This window comes from Bubalus bubalis, chromosome 12, assembly GCF_019923935.1.
Source record: "Bubalus bubalis isolate 160015118507 breed Murrah chromosome 12, NDDB_SH_1, whole genome shotgun sequence".
Lineage (NCBI taxonomy): Eukaryota > Metazoa > Chordata > Mammalia > Artiodactyla > Bovidae > Bubalus > Bubalus bubalis.
In genome coordinates, this window is record NC_059168.1 from 71,880,428 (window position 1) to 71,902,234 (window position 21,807).

Consider the following 21,807-nt stretch of genomic DNA (forward strand, 5'->3'; position numbering starts at 1 on the left):
AGGCTTTTCTTCTGCTCCTCCCCTTCACTGTGTTTCGGTCTCGGGTCCATCCCTGGCTTCTCTAGTGGCTGGATCTGCTGGGGGCTGCCCTTGGGGCGGAAGCCGGAGTCGTCCCCCCGCGGCCCGAGGCACGGATTCCTTTGTCTCCCAGGCTTCCGCTCGACGGCGCGGGGGTTGCGGGTAAGTACTCTCTGGTCTGCCCGGCCCTGCCAGCCATGGGCCAGTAGTCTCCACACAAAGCCAGGATTCAGCGCTCGGGAGCGACACTCGGGCCTGGGCGCCCGCACTCTCGAGGTTCGCATAGAAGCCGCGTGGGAACCCGCGGGGGCGCGACGGCCGTCAACGCGCAGGCGTCAGTCTTCCCTTCGGGACACTGCAATTCCCATAAGGCCGTGCCTCGTCCCCCGCGCCTCGGAGGCCCGGGAGCGGCGCCCGCTGCGACGGCCTTGGGGACGCTCGCCGCACTGCATTATGGAATACATAGTCTAATAGAAAACGTCCTGGGGCACAAATTCCCGACCAAGCCCACGTGTTTACCTTGTGCACTGGGGGGTGGGGGACGTCAATGAAGAGTAGCTACTAGATTTCGTCATAAAACGGCGACCAGACAGGCGGCGCCATCTTCGAACTTGGACTTCCGGAAGGACTTTGGTGAGGGTGAGTGTACCGCAGCGGGGTGTGAGGGGCCCCACGATTACTACCCCCCTTCTTTTTTTGATAGCACTAAGACATTGGGAACCAATTCCGGCTCCGCTTTTACGCCTCTGCTCAGCATCGCGACCTCCAGCCCCCGAGCTCCTACGGAAACCGCCGTGCTCCCCACCTCCCTAACCCACGGTGGCAGCCCCTATCTCTGATCTCCTCGGGTTTCGCCTTCTTTCCCAGTGAGGTGTCCGTAACATCTTATCCTGTGTCCGGGCCCCGGCGCTGCGAACATGGCAAACCTCGAACTCTGCGAACCTACTGTAGTCCTCAGCCTTAGGAAACTCACGGCTGACTTCCCCAACAGGCTAGTGGTGAAAGCTAACCCCACTCCCTGGACTGAGAAAGAGCAAGCGGTCACCCCTAGAGTGGTGGCGGGTCAGTCTTCTCATTGTAGTGTGTTCAGCCTCTTCCTCGGCGAGGTCCTTCTAACCCTGGGGGTTGTGCCCCGCGCGCTGCAACCCCATTGGCGCAGCCAGGGGCCAGTTATGTTTCCCAATCTAGTCCTTTTATCACGCAGCAACTTGGCTTTCTGTTCGGAAAGGGAGAGGTGGCGACTTCAGCTTCACCCGCGAAACTCACTTTGTTAAATGTGCAGGGTGCAAGCCGAGGGCCCCAGCGGCATATTTGTTACACAAACCTCATTCCTGTGCCTTCGTTCCTTTTTGCCACCCTTTCTTATCAACTGTAGTACTTTCTTAATTGTTTTCTTTAAATTGATTTAATTTTAAGGTTTAAGTGCTTTAGTCTTGATCTAACTAGTCCAGGTATTTCATGGACTAGTTACAGTTTTTTTAAATACAAGTTAAAATAAAAACATAATTAATCAAATAAAATTGTTCAATTTTGTATCAGAAGTCATCTTGCAGACCACCAGTTGTACCGTGGGAACACTTTGGAAATAATGTATTAGACCATGCCGTGTGTGTAAAATAATTCCATACCTGCAGAACAGTGTTACCTAATCATTTTCTGTGGTTGGGGAGATCAGGCTGGCGGCCTTGGAGCAGCATGGGAACCAGACAATTTGGGGTGCAGATTTAAAATTTTATAAATCCTGGTACAAATTTACTAAACCTCTTTTGCTTGTGTCCAAAATTTGTATTGTAAAGTCAAAAATGGAAATTAACCACCACACCCTGCTGCTGCCTTCTCTGAGAAGTGAATCCTTATAGAGATTCTTGTACCTTGAGAAGTTAGTCCTTAAATCAACAAAGGTTAATTATTGCACTTACCATGTACCAGTTTCTGGATACAATAATGAATCAGACAGACAAGGTCCCTATCTTATGAAACTTATAAAGAAAATAGATATGGAATAAGTAAATATCCATATCTCTTATTAAAAAATTCCAGATGGACTAAAGAGCTGCATGTAAGATCTAAAACTAGAAAAAAATCATTAGAAAAAAATAAGATATGTTATATTCTGATATTATCAATGGGGTAGGAAATACCTTTTTTAAAGACACAGGAATTTCTTGGTGGTCTAGTGGTTAGGACTCTCCACTTCCACTGCAGGAGGCAGGGGTTCAATCCCTGGTCTGCAGCTAAGATCCTATGTGAGGCAGGGTGGCCACAAAGACACAGAAGCCATAAAGGAGAAGACTGAGAAATTTAACTCATAAAATTTAACCTTAGTTTTGCAAGAAACATTATAAGCAAAGTTAAAAAAGGTAGATACAGAGAGAAAATATTCACAACATAAATAACTCCACAGATCAATAAGAAAATGATCAATTTGTCTTACAGAAATGGGCAATTCATAAAAGACATAGATGTCCAACATATAAAAAAGAAGTTGCTAACCTCAGTTATTATCAGGACAATGCAAATAAATGGGCTTCCCTGGTGGGTAAAGAATCTGCTTGCAATGAGGGAGACTTCAAATGGGTTGTCCTTGGGTCGGGAAAATCCCCTGAGGGTGGGCATGGCAACCCACTCCAGTATTCTTGCCTGGAGAACCCACATGGACAGAGGAGCCTGGCAGGCTATAGTCCATGGGATCGCAAAGAGTCCGACATGACTGAGTGACTAAAAGCACACAGAAGGAGGAATTTTTTCACCCATCAGGCTGGCAAAAATTGAAGATTGACAAGGGTAGTAAAATGCGTATACCCATTTTTACAGTTAATGGGAGTATAAATTGATTTTCATCTTGGCGACCTGTTTGGAAGTTATCAAATTTTGAAATGTGTGTACGCTTTAACCCAGTAATTTCACTTCAGCAGATTATTCTAGAAAAATAATTTCTCATTACTAAAGAGATCTATACTTGAATATTCATTGCAATAGTATTTGTAATAGTATTGTAATCTAATTGTTCATTAAAAGGGAAATACCCAAATAAACTATAATCCTATGGAACACCACATAGTAGCCCAGAAGAATGAGATGGATGTATGTGTACAGATACGGAGAAATCTTCAAGACATATAGAAGTTCTCTTAATTGATCTTCATTTAACTAACTCCCTCTGTTAACTGACATTCTCCTTTTCCTCTATAAAGCATACAAACTGATGCCCATCGCACACTGAATTCTCGAAGCCTATAGGTTTTTTTCCTGTAGGTCTGATTACTCTCACTAGTTGATCTGAATGCTTGCCAAGAGTTATTGTATTGTTTCCCATCATTTTTAATGTCAATTGATTTGTCACTATATTTATATATTTGTGACATGTTTAAATTTTAAGGAAATTTGAGTATGTATGAGTTATATTTCTATTAAAACTGAGTTGAAATATGGCAGATACACAGGTGTTTTATTGTTATTTACATTCTACACATATTTATAAGTATTTTGTATCAATTAAAGGTTTTATACAAACCTAAAAAAGAAAAAGCAAACTAAATTGAATATGGAAGGACAAAAGCAGTGAGTTTGCAAATAAGCAAAAAAGCTGCCAACTAGGTGTAAAGACAAGAAACAAGTGAATTGTTAAATTTTAGAAGGCGTTTGCTCCAGTTTAGAAGGAGGCAAGGGAAAGGAAAAGGATAAGCATCACCAGTTCCCTTGGGTGGGCCCAGAGTGGGCATGGAGCGAGAACATAACTGGAAAGCTTGACTTCAGAAAGTGGATGAGGGACTCAGAAGCAGGGAGTGTTAGTTATTTGACAAGAAATTGAAGTATGGCTTTTGGTGGTTTTTTCTTTTTAAATATTTATTTGATTGTGTCAGGTCTTAGTTGCAGCACACAAAATCTTTGTGGTGCACAGATTCTCTAGTTGTGGCACAGGGGCTCAGTTGCTCTGTGACACGAGAGTCTTAGTTCCTTGACTAGGGATCGAACCTGCCCCTGCATTGCAAGGCGAATTCTTGACCGCTGGTTTTTAGTTTTTTAGTTTTTGTTTCAGAAATCTAAGACTTAGTCATTTGCTGAAGACTATGGGAGTAGACACTAAAGGAGAGGGTGTGGGAGCTGACAGAAAGAAAGTGTGACTTTAGTGCCCAGCCAGCTTAGATGTACTGGTTGCAGTGGGGGATTGGTTCATCCAGGACTTGAGTTTTGCCAGGCCTGTGAAACAAAAAGATGAAAGGAAAGGAAGTTTGTAATATCAACAAGAATCTGATTAAAATAAATGAGTCTAAACTAGATGGGATATGGCTGACACAGGGAGAAACTGGAGTGATCAGTGGATAGTGGAGTAATTAACATGGTGAAGAGTAGATATAGTGATCATAGTTGGGCAGCCTGGCTGTAATGATGGGAGGTCGTGATCAGATAGTGGGTGTCTTAGTGATTTTGGAGGTTAAAAAAAGGTTTTATATGTTGGCATCCCGGGTGTGACAGTGGAGTGGATACCAGTGATTTAGCCAAATGTTATGGGCTTGGAAGGAACAAGGTTTTACAAGATGGGGAGGACTTTTCGGTCAAGAATTGGCACTGGAGAAGAACTGAGAAAACACTGATCCCACTTTCTACCCTGGGGTAAGTGGGATTTGAGAGAATGAGCAACCTCCACTTGAGAGCCTGGAAAGCTAGAAACTTCATTTCCTGGAATTTTTCCATTCAAGATTCTGAATATGATTTAGGTCTTACAAATCAAATATGCTCTTGAAGAACTCAAATTTAGACTTCACTTTAGAGAGGAGGCAGGCCAGAGGGCATGCATTTTGCTTTTGCAGACTGTGGCAGTGACACAGTTCTGGATCTGCAAGCCAGAGAAGAGTCTGCCTCAGTTGGTCACTTTCTGATTATTGCGGAGGCAGCTTGTTTATGGAGCCATCACCTATGGCAGGGGCTTCTTGGTTCAGCTGTGACTCCCTACCATGGCAGAGGAGAGGCCAGGTGGTTCTTGAACCAGCAGCTATGAACCACTTCTCAGTTTGATAAGTACTTATTCCTAAACTTTTTTTTCCCCTAACCCTTCCTCTATTCTGGGGATTACTTTTGTAATTTCTAGAAACTTGTAGAAGTTTCTATATTTAGAATGTTATCCTGTTACCTTTACATGAATGATAATTAAGAATTCTCTTGATCCTTTTGTTTCTTTATCCTCTGGCATCAAATGTTTCTAAGAACTCCCAGGCTGACCTGATTGCCTCTCACCCCCATTTGTAGGAGAAATTTAGTCTTCATTCAGATATTTCTTAATGAGTCTTTATTGATTTTTGTGTCCTTTTTATACAATAAGCCCTTTTAACTTTAGGCTGAGATCTTCCTTTACTTCAGGAAAGTACACATTCTGTTTTTCATTTCAGGAAATTTTCTTTTGTTAGGTCTTTGAACATTTTTTTCTGTTCCCATTTTTCTTCTCTGTTCTTTAGAAATAGCAATTATTCATATATTGGCTCCCCACTTTCTCTTTTCACCCATACCATCTTCTCACTGCTGCTGCTGCTGCTAAATCGCTTCAGTCGTGTCCGACTCTGTGCGACCCCATAGACGGCACCCACCAGGCTCCCCCAGCCCTGGGATTCTCCAGGCAAGAACACTGGAGTGGGTTGCCATTTCCTTCTCCAATGCATGAAAGTGAAAAGTGAAAGTGAAGTCACTCAGTCCTGTCTGACTCTTAGCGACCCCATGGACTGCAGCCTACCAGGCTCCTCCATCCATGGGAGTTTCCAGGCAAGAGTACTGGAGTGGGGTGCCATTTCCTTCTCCACTAGTCACCATTATCTCTTTATAGTCTGCATGGTTTCTCTCAAACGCCTTTCATACCACTGATTGTCTTTTCAGTAGTTTCAACATTTTGCTTCTCTGATTTTCATTTCTTTGATTTTATTCTTTTATTCAGTTTCTTTCCTTATGACTACCAGCTCTTTTTTTTTTTTTGCCTTGCCATTGTTTTATCTCTTCTTTGATCTCTTATTGGATTTCACAGTCTCTGGCTTTTTTGAAAGTATAGAAGTTTTTGTTGGAAAATTTCTTGTTTTCTGGAGACATTCTTTGAAACAGTACTTTTCACCTTTTTCATTTGAGTCCTTTTTATTCTTTCTATAGCAACTAGGCATAGGTCCCATTGGATCCTTTTTGCTTATTCCTGATTTTGAATGGAGTAGTTCTCTCCGGGTTTGCTGTTTACCAGAGAACAATGTGGGCTTCCCTGGTGGCTCAGTGGTAAAGAACCTGCCTGCCAATGCTAGAGATGCAGGTTCAATCCCTGGGTCAGGAAGATCCACTGGAGAAGGAAATAGCAACTCACTGTGGTCTTTCCTGGGAAATCCCAGGGACAGAGGAGCCAGGCTACTGTCCATGGGGTTGCAAAGAACAGGATACCACTTGGCAACTAAACAGCAACAAAGAGAACAATGTAGGTAGAGTTTCATTGACCTCTATTTACCTTGATATTGTTATATTGTATCTTTAGCATATGGTGTTATAATGTATCCTTAGCACCTGAGTTAGAGAGTTGGCTGTTGCTATAGTTTATAAGGATATCTTCTTGAAGAGAGACAGTAGGAAATTTTAATTTGTATGATATTTCTTATGGTATTTGTATTAACACACTTTCCACTGAGGCTGATGAATTCTTCATCCTTAAGACATATACAGATCTATGGAGGGATTCCTCCTTTGATCGGAGTTATTTCTTCCCTGTTGTCACAGACAGGTAGGTTGTTCTGGTCGCAAACTGGGCCCTTGCAGTTCTCTGTTGCTCAGGTTTTTGGTGTGGTGGTCACTGTTTTGTTTATCATTGTCAGTTTACTTTGGTCCATAGTTGCATAGCTGACTTTTTGGGTTTGAAGAAAATGAAGATCCGTGACACTTTCAGTCTATTCTTCAATGTCTAAATAGTTTCTTAATGTAGTGGGATTTTCCTTAATTGTCTTATAGGCTACCACCTCCCCATCCAGCTGAAAGATTGCTAGCAGGACACTAGAAATTACCTATCCTTAAATAAATCTGCACCTTGACTAATATTCACAAAGATGGATGTTAGCTCTAGTCATCCTTCAGTTTGATCTAAATTGTATAGTATCTGGCAGCTATACTTTATAGTTTATTTTAGAAACTTGTGGCACTTCCTTGCTTCATAACAGGTGATTTTTTTTTTTCTTTCTCAATTTTTTTTAGAGAGGAATGATTCATTTCATTAGGTTTCAGGGAAAGGGGTTAAATAACTGTTCATTCACTTTAAATCATCTGAATAAAGCACTTAGAATAGTACTTGGCACATAGTAAGCATTTACTAAATGGTAGCTTGTTATTGTTTGTTCATTGTCAGTTCCATGAGGTCAGGCACCTTGTCTGCCTTGCTTATTGTCATGTTACCAGATCCTAGAATAGTGCCTGTTATATAGAAGATGCTTAGGAATTACTGCTGAATGAATGAATGACCAGAGTTTGGGTTTCTGGTTGGTTGGGAAGGTGGGGTGGTGGGGGCGGTTGGAGGAACAATGATGAGAAGAGAAAGACAGGAAAGTGGAAAAATCTGAGCTCTTACCAGAGCTTTTTCCTTCTCGTCATTTGTATGTCTCTTGCATGCAGGGGCAGCCATTTTTTGGGGTGCTGATGGATACCTACGGGGTCGGCTATATGGCTCTGGAGGAGGCCGGCCCCGTGGGGAACATGACTGTGGTAGACTCTCCTGGACAAGAGGTGCTGAACCAGCTTGACGTCAAGGCCTCCTCAGAAACAACCAGTGTGGAGGCTTCCATAGAGATGCCATTATCTACCCCTTTCCCTGGATATGAGGATTCTCTCGATGAGAGGAGGCTCCTTCCAGAGCAGGAAAGCCTCTCCAGACTGCAACAGCAAGGTGTGTCCCTTGACCTTCAGCCTTTTAGCCCCGCATGCTCAGCTTAAGATGAACAAGAGCAGGTCAAACTCATAGGACTTTACAACCTGGGTATGGTGTAATCTGTTCCAAAGAGGTTTGAGCTCTGGTCCCATCTCACAGACCCATATTCTTCTCTACAGATCTTTCTTCAGAGATGTCAAAGGTCCCAAAGCCTAGGGCCTCAAAGCCTGGCCCGAAGAGAGGTGGTAGGACACGGAAAGGCCCCAAAAGGCCCCAGCAGCCTAATTCTCCATCAGCCCCTCGGGTTCCTGGTCTCTTAGATCAATCCAACCCTCTGTCCACCCCCATGCCTAAGAAACGAGGTCGAAAGTCCAAGGCAGATCTGCTACTGCTGAAGTTGTCCAAAGGCCTAGATCAGCCAGAGTCTCCACATCCAAAGATGCCCCCTGAGGACTTTGAGACCCCTCCTGGGGAACGACCCCGCCGAAGGGCTGCCCAAGTGTAAGGATTGTGGGGCGCAGCTTGGTGGAGGGGGGCTGGGGTGAAGGGGTGGGGGTGGAGCAGATGCTGGAGAGATGAGTGGACTGTGGTGAGGTGTCAGGTAAGCAGGGGTGGTGCTGGCTTCTGGGCACTTGAGCAGTCTTCTAGGTCTTCAACAGCAGTTTCTGTCTGGTTAAATTCTGTCAGTGGGCGGTTTCTTTCTGTACCTCATCCTATCACTTTTTCTGCTATTTCCTCCAAGTCTTCACTGCAGTTTTACTGCACTGTATACGTCAGCATATATATGTCCTTCCATCCTTTCCATTTTCCCTCAATGATCTCTGACTGTGGTAGTGCTTCAGACTTGGACTCAGAAGACCTGGGTTCAGATTCCACATATGTGATCTGAATCCTCTTGGCCAAGTCACCTAACTTTCCTGGATTTCTGTTTCTACATCTGTCAAAGGGGAAGGGAAAGTAATAGCCATTTCACACGGTCACTGGGAGGATCTAGTGAGATGAGAATCGGCCAAGCATCAGGCAGAGTGGGCCCTGGGTGAAGTGGCTGTGCTATGGCTCTGACTCTGCCCTGTCCTGCAGGGCACTTCTGTATCTTCAGGAACTGGCGGAAGAGCTCTCAACAGCCCTGCCTACTCAAGTGTCCTGTCCTGAGGGCCCCCAGGTGAGCAGCCCTACCCAACCGAAGATAATCCAGCCGCAGGCAGCCTGTCTCCGTGGAGAAGGGGATAACACCACACGGGATGAAGACTTTGTTCTCCAGGTTGAGGCTGAAGAAGCAGAAGAAAGCGAGGCCCCAAGTGAGAACTCTTCTGACCCCGAGCCTGCAGCACCCCGAAGCACTGCCCGAGGATCTACTCAGGTAATCTGAGTGGACAAGAACGTGGAGGGAGAAATGGGAGGATTATTGGGAGGATCAGCAGGGTGCCCAGAAGGAAGGCTTTAGCCTAGTAACTAGGATGGCCAAAACGGGAAAGTTAAGAAAGAGCAACTTCAAACACGGTTGAGATTCTGGAAGCTGAGGGTGTAACTAAACAAGATTATTTGTTCATACATTGAGCATCTCCTCTGAGCTAGGAAACACAATCATGAATAAGACAGGGTCCTCCCTTACAAAGCTTACAGTGTAATAAATGCTGCACCAGGAGGGAACAGAATGCTTTAGGCATATAGAGGAAGGGTGGTTGACTGCTTAGACTTCATAAAGAAATGCTCGTTGAGTTAGGTCTTGAAAGGAACAGAAGTTTGCCAGAGAGGATGATTTCCCAGAAACTGGTTGTGGCTGCAGCATAGGGCCTGGGTTAACGTGGGGAAGATTAGACTAGAGAGGATGAAAGAAATGAAACTGGTAGGAGCCAACAGAGTATGTGCGTGTATAATTATGGTAAAATAGATATAACAAAATTTACTGTTTTAAAATGTACAATTCAGGGGCATTCAATGCATTCACAGTGTAGTGTAACCATCACCACTATCCATTTCTAAAACTTCTGTCATCCCAAACAGAAACTCTGTACAACAATGGTTTTTAGGTAGGAAAAGAACATGATCAGTTAGGAAAATAGGTGAATTTGCAGTTGACAATGAGAAGGCAGCTTCATTTCTCTAGGTGAGAGGTGGTAAGGGCCTAAACTAAGCAGTGGAGGAAGAAAAGATCAGGAGACAGAGACGAGAGATACGTAAGAGGATTAATAGCAGTTGGGAGTTGAAGGAGAGGAAAGGGCAGGAGTTTCCAACTTTGATGGTGCTCTCATACGCTGAACTTGGGAACACAGAAAGGGTGGGGGATGCAGGAAGGGTGAATGTGGACAGGCGAAGTGATGAGTTTACTTTCTGACATGTCGAGCTGGAGGGGCCCATGGGTCAAGGGCTGTCCTTCTGGAGACGTCTGGTTACCAGTCAGATACATGGGACCAGTGCTTTACTCCCCCCCAGGTGCATTTAAGGGAGCACCAAACCCTCTAATAAAGATAAATGTCTCAGTGCAACATTTTAAAAATCAAAATTAATGCAACAAATCTATGCTGAAGAAAATATAAAATTTTCAATAAAGGCAGGAAGTATACTAGTGATACTCACTTTTGCCTCAAGTTCTAATATGGCTCAGCACCACATTGTATGAGTCTAGATTTTGTATAAAAGTTGAGACTGAGTAAAGGTTACATTTGCTAAGATGCAGTCAGGCATAAAAATGGGGGTCAAAGCCATGAGTCAAAGGATGAGATTACCAGGAGTACATGTATTGAGGGTTGAGAAGACACAGGAACTCCAGGAAATACCGTCAGTGACTAACCCTCAAAGGAGGGAGAGACTACCCCCAGGGCAGGAGCTTCAGGAAGCAAATAGGAGTGCTCTGAATTAAGTGCTGTAGAAACACACCAAGGAAGATGAACAGAAAATAGAGAGCAGGTTTTGCTGGAGAAGTAAGAGCAAAAGATGGAGAGGTCATTGTAATGGTTAAGATACAAATCTTTTAAGATGCCGATAGGAGAAAAATTAGAGAGCAAGTAGTACCAGGAGAAGAAAAAGCTGGGAAAGCTCTTTCCTGGGGACTTTCTGTAGCCTGTAAAATTCTCTGACTTACACTTTCTTCAATTTGATCCTCAGAAGCAGAAGCCACATGTTCGGGGAATGGCTCACAATGGCTTACCAAATCACATCATGGCCCCTGTTTGGAAGTGCCTTCATCTCACCAAGGATATGTGAGACTTGGGGAACGGGAGCTGGGGATGAAAGGTAGGGGTGGAGAGCAAAGGAAGGCCGAGGACCCAGCCTAGCAGTGGGGCTGTGAGAACGGGGGGGCAAGCACCCGCAGTGTAGAACATGGGGAAGACCTTTGTAACTCAAAGGTCCTGCTCCAAAGGCAGAAGCTCTCAAGCTGTGTTGTCCAATTTGGTAGCTGCAAGCTGCACGAAGCCATTTAAATTTCATTTAAAATTAATGAAATATAATTAAAAGTCCAGTTTCTCAGTTGCTCTAGCCACATTTAAGTGCCCAATAGCTACTTGCAGCCCGTGTGTTAGACTGGCACAGATAACAAATTGCTCCCATCCTCACAGAAAGTTATGGGGCAGTTCTGCTCTGGAATCTCTCCTTCACTAATGCTACTTCTGCTCCTCCAGCCGAGATCAAAAGCATTCATACTGGGAGTTTGCGGAGTGGATTCCTTTAGCGTGGAAGTGGCGCTTGTTATCTGAACTGTAAGTTGAAGGGGCATCTTTGAAATCTAGGAGCGGGTGACACCCCTGGAGGCAGAGGGGTAACTGAGGACTCTAGATTGATCATGGGAATCCCAGTATAGATGAAACTTTTCCTCATTTAGGCTGTTTGTTCCCTTTGCCATCCCCCAGTGAGGCAGCTCCCTACCTGCCCCAGGAGGAGAAGTCTCCGCTGTTTTCTGTACAACGTGAAGGACTTCCTGAAGATGGCACCCTCTACAGAATAAACAGGTGATGATTGCATCTCTTTTTTCTGATTCTGGGAGACAGAAGTAGGAAAAATGGATGTCAAAAGGGATGGGACATTGGCCCTATTCTTCCCTGAATGCTGGTCCAGTTGGTCCCAAGGCTAGGAGAGCTGCCTATATTAGCTCAGCCCCCTCTAATCTGCAGTGCTTCTCTCTGCTGGCCAGACTGAGGGAGCCTAGGGAGGTTGAGGGTGGAACAAGTTTTCAAGGTCACATCTACTCAGCTAGACCTGGACAGACTGGCCCTAGAGTGAACACTGTAGTGAATCAGAATGCATGGCCTGTCACCTTTGAAGGTGAGCCTGGAGCTAGACAGACCTGGGGAAGGAAAGGAGGAAGATAACATGGTGGCTAGGACTGGTCTTGCTTGTTGACTGTGAGTGATGCTCTGGTGCTTGCTTAGGTCAGGAGCTCCAGGTGTCGCTCCCATTCTGTCTGCGTTCCTTTTTTTTTTTTTTTTTTTTTTTTCCTTTTTTAAGAGCAGTTTTAGGTTCACAACAAAACTGAGAGGAGGGTAGAGAGAGTTCCCATATACTCCCTCTCTCCCCACTACCGCCCCACCCCTACCCTGACAAGCACAGCCTTCCCCATTATCAACAATCCCTCACCAGAGTGGCACATTTGTTATGATCGATGAACCTGCACCAACACATCACAATCACTCAAAGTCCATAGTTTACCTTTGGGTTCACTCTTACTGTGGTACATTTTATGGGTTTGGTTAAAGGTTTAATGACAGGTATCCATCATTATGGTATCATATAGAGTATTTGCATTGCCCTAAAAATACTCTGTGTTCTGCCTGTTCATCCCCTACCTCTCCCCTCCTCAGCCTCTGGTTATCACTGATCTTTTTACTGTTTCCGTAGTTTCACCTTTTCCAGAATGTCTTATAGTTGGAATCATACAGTATGTAGCCTTTTCAGGTGGGCTTCTTTCACTTAGTAATGTGCATTCAAGTTTCCTTCATGCCTTTTCATGGCTTGATAGGTCATTTCTTTTTAGTGCCAAGTAATATTCCATTGTCTGGATGTATCACAGTTTATCCATTCATCTACTGAAGTCCTTACTGCCTTTTACTAGCTCCTTTTTTTCATCTTTGCCTTTTCTATAGATTTAGCTCTATCACTGCACACCCAGAGCGCTTGGATGTGTCTTTCTTCACTGGGGGCCCACTCTGGGCTCTGGACTGGTGCCCAGTGCCAGAGGGGTCAGCAGCCTCGCAGTATGTGGCTCTTTTCTCCAGCCCTGACATGAATGAGACACATTCACTGAGCCAGCTGTATTCGGGCCCTGGGCTGCTCCAGCTCTGGGACCTTGGGACCTTGCAGCAAGAAAGCTGGTGAGGTGGGGCTGGGACACTGCCAGGGGAGAGTGGTGGAGGAAGAAAGAAGGGTGGGTCTGGGCTGGGGGCAGGGGAAGGCTCAGACTGGGTTGAGACAAGGGGAACACAGGCTCTGGAAGCTCTAGACCCTTCCTTCCTACCCATTCTCTGCACATGCTCTCTCTCTCAGTCTTGGCAACAGAGCCCACTTTGTCTACGGGATAGCTTGTGACCACGGCTGCATCTGGGACCTCAAGTTCTGCCCCAGTGGAGCATGGGAACTTCCAGGCACCCCTCGGAAGGTACTTCCCACTTGACTGTGGGGTGGCCTTTGGCCTCAGCCAGAACAAAGGGGCCCTGGGTCTTCCCAGAGTTGGAGAAAGGGAAGTTGGAGAGTGGGGGGTGGAGTTTTTCCAGCAGCTCCATATCAGATTTTCAGGGACCAGAAGCTCACGCATTTTTCTGAGACATTCCTGCCAGCAGCAAGTCTCAGTGCAGATCTGGTGTCACCCTCTAGGCTCCTCTCCTGCCCCGACTGGGTCTCCTGGCTCTTGCCTGCTCAGATGGGAAGGTGCTGCTGTTCAGCCTGCCCCATCCCGAGGCCCTGCTGGCTCAGCAGCCCCTAGGTGAGTATTGCAGCAAGGAGGATGGGGCTGCTGGAGTTGTGGCCAGAGCTTAGAAGGGCCTGTCCACCCCCTCCCCCCGCACCTCGAAACTCCTCCAGGCCCAGTGTCTCCAGTGCAGGGCCTTACCCAGTCAGTCCTCCCATTCTGATTTCACTCTTCCCCATTCTTTTACTTCTGTCTTTATCAGTCTTGTAACTGCCTTCTTTGAGCACATTGTCTTTGATCTCCCCACTTCCATGCTCTCCTGTGCTCTCAGGTCTTCCCCCTCTCACTGCCCCAGTTAACTGGCTGTGTGAGGAGCTGCCACAGGCTGAGGCTGGTGCCTGGGGCTTGTCTCCTGCCATACTCCTCTTCCTCCCCCAACCCTGTCCTCACCTCTCCTCCCCTCACCACCAAACATACATGAGAACATGCTCTCTTTGTTGTGAAGGGAAGGAGAATATGGAGCTGAAGGTGAGCATGAAGAGGAAAGGGCAGAGAAAGGCAGCTCCCATTTGATTAAATTTACTTGTTTTTCAACAGTACTGCATGTTTAAAGAAGAGGGCCCCTAGGTTTAAACCCTGAGAAATTCCCTATTTAGTGGTTTCTGGTGTTAGGCATGGATTGAGGAGGGAGTGGGAATTAAGAAGTTAGGACAGAGGTGTACAGACAATTCTTTCAGGATGTTGGTCTGTGAAGGAGATCATAATAAATGAGGGCGGTGGCTGGAAGTGAATGAAGGGTAGAGGGGGAGGGTTCCTTTGCAGCCCACTGGTTAAGAAGTCACCCTTCCAATGCAAGGGGGCACAGGTTCAATCCCTGGTCAGAGAACTAAGGTCTCACATGCCACGAGGTGTGGCCAAAATAAGGGGTAAAGGAACGCTTTGGTTTGTTCATTTGATTAACCAGAGACAAGCGTGCATGTTTTACTTCTATGCTTGCAAGTGACCCAATAGCAGGAGAGAGAGTGGAGAGTGCAGAAGGGGAGATCAGATGAGCCACGCTCTGGACAAGGAAAGTGAAGTTGAAAAGAGAGCAGAGTGGAGAGATTAGGCATTCTCATAGGAGGAAGGGCACAGTCAAGAAGAACAGGAAGAAAGAAGGATCTGGGGGCAGGCAGAGGCAAGTTCACACATTGATGGTGGCAAGAGAAAAGTGAGAGGGAGGGGCATTGTTGAGAGGGCAGGGGTGCTGGTCTGCGAGCTCAGCCTGGTTGGGACCCCAGCCGTGTGGATCTAGAACTTCAGTTTTTTCCCTTCTTCCTCACAGATGCAGTGAAGCCTGCCATCTATAAGGTGAGTGAGGAGCCTGCTCCCTTAGCCGAGGCTCCATCTTCTAGAGCCTCCCTTACCAATTCCACAGTGAGTCAGTCTCCTTCCATCTCTGGGAAATCTCCCACCCCGTGCTGACCAAACACTGATTTGAGCCTTCATTCCAGACAGTAGTTATCCCTAATCCTGGTCTTGTCTCTCTGTCCCTGCAGGTTCAATGTGTGGCAACCCTCCAGGTAGGGTCTATGCAAGCTTCAGACCCCTCTGAGTGTGGTCAGTGCCTTAGCCTGGCTTGGATGCCTACCCGGCCCCACCACCACCTGGCTGCTGGATATTACAATGGTAAAAAACAAAACATAGGGAACTATTGCTCTTTAAATTTTTATATGTGCTTGTTTTTTGGTTGTTGTTTCCCTTTTGGTTCAGTGTTCAACATTATGTAGTTATAAATATTCGTGCTTGTAGAAAAAATATAGAGAAGAGAAAAATATCACTAGACTTTTTCCACTCAGAAAAAAAAATTAAGAATAGATAAACATCATTTCTTGCTGTTCTCTATGCATGTATAAAAAGATTAGATGGAAAGAGAAAGAATTCTATAAAAATGGGATCATAAAGATACTTTTAAGATTAAAAAGGAAAAGAATAAAAAGTTAACATTAATTGGTATCATTAGGTTGTTACTGTTTTTAATTTTTTATTTGTTTGAATTAGATCTTAGTTGCATCATGTGGGATCCTTCCTTGTGGTGTACAGACTCTCTAGTTGTGCCAGGAGGGCTCAACTAAGTTGCTCTGTGGCATGTGGTATCTTAATTCCCCAACCAGGGGTCGAACCTGAATGCCCAGCATTGCAAAGTGAATCCTTAACCAGCAGGGAAGTCCCAGTTGTTACTGGTTTTAAATAACAGTTTCACTTTTAGGCACACCAGTAGACTTTCTGCTGGGGATGAGGAAGTTAGCACTCTTACCCTGCTTTTTCTCATCCCTCTCACCATCTCCTGTGTCCCTTTTGGTGGTCTTATTCTTACATTTTCAAGGTATGTGATACTTGATGCTGTTTTGCCATCTTAATTCCCAGAATTACCTAATCTTAACTCTATATGGAAAAGAGTGCCTGTCTCCACCAGACCTTTCATCTCAGGCTCCCCCTCCGTGGCTCTGTTATTTAAATTGCTTAGCTGTAATTCACTGTCAAGTTTTTTCAAGAAAGGCTCATAAGTGTTACATTTACTGAGTTTCTGTATAAAAAGGGGATGTCTTTTACATTGATCAAAGTTATACTTTTGATTACCTCATCCTCTGCCAGGCTGGTCAGCTTGCTTCGGATCAGCCCAGTTAGTTTATTTGTCCATTTGTTTTCTATTCCTCTACATGTTGCTTTTGGCTCTTTGCCTGTTCTCTTGGCCTTAGAGTAGAGTTGGCAAACATTTCTGTTCAGGTTCAGACAGTGAATATTTTATGCTTTGTGGACTGTTTGGCCATTGTTGGAACTATCCACCCCTGCCATTGTAAAGAGAAAGCAGCCACAGACCTCAGGGAAACAAATGGGTGTGGTCGTGTTCCAGTCAAACTTACTTACCAAAACAGGCAGCAAGCTGTGTTTGGCCCACAGACTATAGTTTGCCAACCCTTGTCCTAAAGGGTTTATCCTTAAAAAAAAAAAAAACACCCTTGACTTTTATTTACTGGGTGCATTCAACCTATCTTTCAATGGTAGATCTCAAACTAAGCTATTACTTTTATGTTCATGAGCACTGGAACTAAAAATATCAGGTTGAGTCTTTAAACCATGGAGGGAATGTTGGCTAGCTAATCATGATCCCTCCAGTCTTTCATAAGGGATCTGATCTGAGAGTAGAAGACATAGGTCCTAGGAGCCAGAGAAAGAAATTAGAGCAAGGAAAAGAGATTATTATGTGCTGTGCTCAGTCGTGTCCAACTCTTTGCCACCCTATGGACTGTAGCCCACCAGGCTTCTCTGTCCATGGGATTTTCCAGGCAAGAAGACGAGTGGGTTGCCATTTCCTCCTCCAGAGAATCAAACCCATGTCACCTGCATCTTCTGCATTGGCAGGTGGATTCTTTACCACTGAGCCACCAGGGAAGCAATAACCTGACTTTAACACCTACACATTCTTTCCTGACCCTCAGGCATGGTGGTTTTATGGAACCTTCCCACAAACTCACCTCTGCAGCGGATACGGCTCTCTGATGGCTCCTTGAAGCTCTACCCTTTCCAGTGTTTCCTAGCCCACGACCAGGCTGTGCGTACTCTTCAGTGGTGCAAAGCTAACAGGTATTGAACGGGGGTGTGGAGGTGGGAGGTGAGGACAGGCTGACTCTTCCAGAGTTGTTCAGATTTGATCTTCTCTCATCTTTCCACAGTCATTTCCTAGCCTCTGCAGGGAGTGACCGGAAAATCAAATTCTGGGACCTTCGACGACCTTATGAACCAATAAACTCTATCAAGCGCTTCTTGAGCACAGAGCTGGCCTGGCTGCTCCCCTACAATGGTGTCACTGTGGCTCAGGACAACTGCTATGCCTCGTACGGCAGGATGGAAAGAGGATGAGCTCTGGGGACAGGCCCTCAGGGTTGGGGTGCACTGTGCCAGACTATTGTGGGGAGAGGAGGGTTGTTTCACTTTGGGAGTCTGGATTCTGGGGGAAGAAAAGAGTCTAATCTTAGAAAAAGGAAGATTTTCTTTTCTTTATCTCTTACAGTTATGGACTCTGTGGAATTCACTACATTGATGCTGGTTACCTTGGTTTCAAGGCCTATTTCACTGCTCCTCGAAAAGGCACTGTCTGGGTGAGCCCCTCTCTTCCAAACCTTCAGTACACAGGCAAACGGTTCCTAGTGGTAGTCAGAAAGAGGCCATAGGTTTGGAAAGAAAGAGAAGATAGGTATGTGGTAATTGTCATCAAGGATATGGATTATGTTAAACTTATTTATGCTTGTTTATGTGAATATGTCTCTCCCCCTCAGACTGTACAGTTGTTACCAGTTCACAGAACTGAATTAATGAGTGAGTGAGTGAATGACAAATATCTGTCTCTTCCTATTAGAGTCTTTCAGGATCTGACTGGCTCGGGACAATAGCTGCAGGAGATATATCTGGAGAGCTCATTGCAGCTATATTGCCTGATATGGCACTGAACCCAACAAATGTCAAGCGACCTTTAGATCGAAGATTCGTACGTATATGAATATTTAATAGCACCATCTGTTGGGTCCTAATCTACCTGACCTCCCAAATTAGTGCTGCCAAGTAGCAGAAGAGTCTCCCAGCCCCAGTATTCTCCCTAGAAGTCTTAGCATAGAGTTGTACATAATCTCCCCTACCCTCATGTATCTGAACATAGGTTTAAACATACCCTTTTCTTCTACCTTAAAGTCTTTCCTGCCCCAAACCAATTTTCTCTATTTTACTTTTATTTGGTCTTCAGTATTACAGGACGTAATCTCATTCTTTTTTCTAGCCTATATATAAGGCAGATCTGATACCATATCAGGACAGTCCTGAAGGTCAAGACCACACTTCTGCTTCATCTGGGGCCCCAAACCCTCCCAAGGCTCGAACTTACGCTGAAACGGTCAACCATCATTACTTGCTGTTTCAAGACACAGATTTGGTAAATTGAGGCCAGGAGAATGGGTGCAGCATTAGAAAACGTAGAAGACGTGAGTCCTTGTATAGCAGGGGATCTGGAGGAGTTGCAGCAGAAAGATGTAAAACTAAGAATCTGCTCGCTTTCTCTCTCCTCTCATACCCTCCTCCCCAGCGTTCGTTCCACGGTCTGCCCCACAGAGAACCGATGCTGCGCATGCAGGAGGGAGAGGGGCAAACACGGCTCTGCCTGGACCGGCTGCAGCTGGAAGCTATTCATAAGGTAGGAACCTTACTTCTCATCTTCCCATCCTTCCTCTCATCTCCTCCCAACTCTGAGCTTGTGAGCCGTGAAATCGGAGAGGAAAAGGTAACATCCTCCAGAGCACGACAGACACTTCCTTCATGGTCTTCTCATCCTGATTCTCACCCCATCATAGTCCTGTTCTTTCAGATTGCGGCCCTTCTTTTTGCTCTTACAGCTAGGACTCACCCTGAAGTACCAACTCTGAGCATCGCTTTTGTTTTCTGTTCTTTTCACAGGTACGTTTCAGTCCAAACCTGGACTCTTACGGATGGCTGGTCTCTGGAGGGCAGTCGGGGCTGGTTCGGATCCATTTTGTCCGTGGACTCACCTGTCCACTGGGCCACCGTATGCAGCTTGAAAGCCGAGCCCATTTCAGTGCTATGTTCCAGCTGGCCTCCCCCTCTCCAGGGCCTGGCTTTCCTCCAACCAGCCATTGCCTTCTGCCCGGTCCCTAGTCATGGTCCCCGCAGGACCCTTGGAATGAAGTCTGCCGAGAACAATTGGCTCCGAGCACACAGCCATAGGAACTGGGGCCTTCCTGGACAGTGATGCTGCCAGGTCTGGATCTTTAGACCTGCCTCCCCAGGACCCCTTAGATCCCTCTCCTTCCACAGACTTCTCCTGTCATCATGGCCCCCCGCGGGCAGGGGGGTTCTCCCTCCACAAACTCTCAAGTCTCAGCATAAAACTATGACTCACAAGAAACACTCAGCCTGACCTAGGCTTGGGAGTCAAATTGCTCATATTGAGCATATTGTGAAGTGGGTAAAGCTAAGTAAAGGTACTGGGTGTTTTTGAGACCACATGTGAGTGGGTGTTTGGAGAACTGGAAAGGGTATCTGCATGAAGGCTCCTGTCTGACTATGTTCTGGATCCAATATTACTGCCTTCCTAACTTCCTCTTTAGAGTACCCAACACACAGGCCCACGAGCAGGTGATGGTAACTCATTGGACTGAAGCTGCTTATAGGACTTCCTTAACTAAGGAACACACCACAGACGCCCTGCCAACAGAAGAGTGGCTCAGATCTTACTTGCTCCTGCTTATGAAATATTCCCAATCACTGGTCATCTGACCCTTCTTGAGCACTCCTAGACAGTCATGTTTTTAAAATCTTCCTTTATATCAAGTCAAAGAGTATACCTCTATACATTTTACCATGGGTGTTAGGAAATCTAGTCACTCTTCCCTGTGATTGCTCTTTTAAGTATTTAAAAATAGCTATCATGTGTTTCTCAAGTCTTTTCTTCTCTAGATTAAATATCATCAATTACTTTAACCATTCTTTTACACGTCATGATTTTTGATCCTTCTGTCACATTGTTGACTTATTAAACATATTTAGCTACTCTATTTCAATTCTCTGTATAGGAGGTATTTAAAATCCAAGCACAGTGATATATCTCAACTTGTTAAAGAGTCCTCTTGTGGGATGTTGCAGATTCACAGTGACTGCAATATTGCCTATTAAGCAAGGATGGACCACCCTCCCACCCCACCCCACCCCCGCCACCAAGGAGAACTAGGCAAACAATAGTCTTCGAATGTATAACCTGAGGTTTGGTTGTGGGGAGCAGGGGACGAGTCAGATGACTACAGGAAGTAGAGAAAAGCACACAGCCAGCTCCTATTGAAGGGAGTGGAGATTAGTTCAGTGCCTTCTTGGAACAAAACCTGCTGGCACTCTAGACTGATTGGCCAAGTATCTGGGAAGAACTTTCTGCCTCTTCAGTGGAGAATTTATCATATGTCAGAACATTTCCTTTAAGGGGAAAGAAATCAAGTAGTTCAATTCCTTTCCTGTGCAGAAGAGGAAACAGACCTGGAGGCAACCCAGACCATTAGCAGCAGAGGGACCACAACTCACATCAGTGCCAAGTATTGCACCATCCTATTGTGCTCAGATTGTGCCAGTTTGTTTTTGTGACGGTAGGCAAGTGCTTTCCATTGCAGCGTTGCTTTGCTCATTCTACACAGCAGCCCCTTGGCACTGCATCATGAAATCCCACTTTCAGTGGTAGAAAGATGGGGCCTGGGGACCCATGTCATTGAGGCTGTAGGCTGGTATTGGCAGCCCTGCCCCTGCTGCCCATTCTGCCCTCATCTCAGCCTCCAAAAGAAAATCAGGAAGATGCTCTCAGCCCTTGCTTGCTTTCTCTACCGTAAACCATTTACTCCCCAGGCCACTCCCCTCCAACCATTCTTCATGAGTTCCTGCACTATTCTTCCTTTGTGCCTTTGCTCTTACTAGTCCCTCCTCCTGGAATGTCCTTTTCCACCATCTCCACCTAAGTACTGTTCATTGTTCAAGGTCCCAGCGCAAATTCTAACCTTCACCAAAGGGCTTCCCAGATTTCTCCAGTAAAAACTATTCTCTCCCATGTGTTCCCAAGAGGAAGGAAACGAGGCTAAAGGAATATATATTGGGCACTTTCAAGAACTTTAACATATTACTTAATTTAACCCTAAAAAGTCAATATTGCCCCAATTTACTTGATAAAAATTCTGAGAGTTTAAGCAGTCTGAAGGTCATAGAACTGCTGAGTGGTGGTAGTCTGACTTCAAACAACAACTTTCCAATTTGGCACATTTGGTCTCCTATTACATTTACTAAATTCACTCTGGCATGGTGTTTTGTGTACAGAAACCTTTAGTTAAAAGTTTGTGATATCAAATTATCTTGCTTCCTAACTGCATTTCTCCAGTATCTCTTATAGGATTCTCCCTGCCTTAATCATACAGGAATTGTGTAAATGGGGGGCTGGAACTAGTCAGGTAAAGAGCCTGAGTCAGACAAGGCTGCCTCCTGAAGTGTGAGCTTCCTGGGGATAATT

At 45.4% G+C, this 21,807-nt stretch overlaps 1 protein-coding gene across 3 annotated transcripts; it reads left to right on the top strand.

The window, feature by feature from the left end:
* On the top strand, positions 1 to 20,252 carry GTF3C2 (general transcription factor IIIC subunit 2). 3 transcript variants are annotated; one of them, XM_044926137.2, is made up of 19 exons: positions 1 to 180; positions 7,636 to 7,906; positions 8,068 to 8,389; positions 8,969 to 9,248; positions 10,994 to 11,088; positions 11,509 to 11,586; positions 11,737 to 11,835; positions 12,967 to 13,194; positions 13,367 to 13,478; positions 13,694 to 13,802; positions 15,052 to 15,077; positions 15,266 to 15,395; positions 17,207 to 17,351; positions 17,441 to 17,602; positions 17,779 to 17,866; positions 18,124 to 18,252; positions 18,538 to 18,690; positions 18,841 to 18,948; positions 19,381 to 20,252. In XM_044926137.2, exons 2-19 carry the CDS (start codon positions 7,660 to 7,662, stop codon positions 19,519 to 19,521), a joined length of 2,652 nt encoding a protein of 883 aa, XP_044782072.1. In that variant the 5' UTR covers positions 1 to 180; positions 7,636 to 7,659; the 3' UTR covers positions 19,522 to 20,252. The 3 variants fall into 3 exon arrangements, with proteins under 3 accessions (XP_044782072.1, XP_006046236.1, XP_006046235.1); XM_006046174.4 differs by having other exon boundaries at positions 2 to 180; positions 19,209 to 20,252; XM_006046173.4 differs by lacking the exon at positions 1 to 180 and adding an exon at positions 206 to 657 and having other exon boundaries at positions 19,209 to 20,252.
* Positions 20,253 to 21,807: the final 1,555 nt, after the last annotated feature.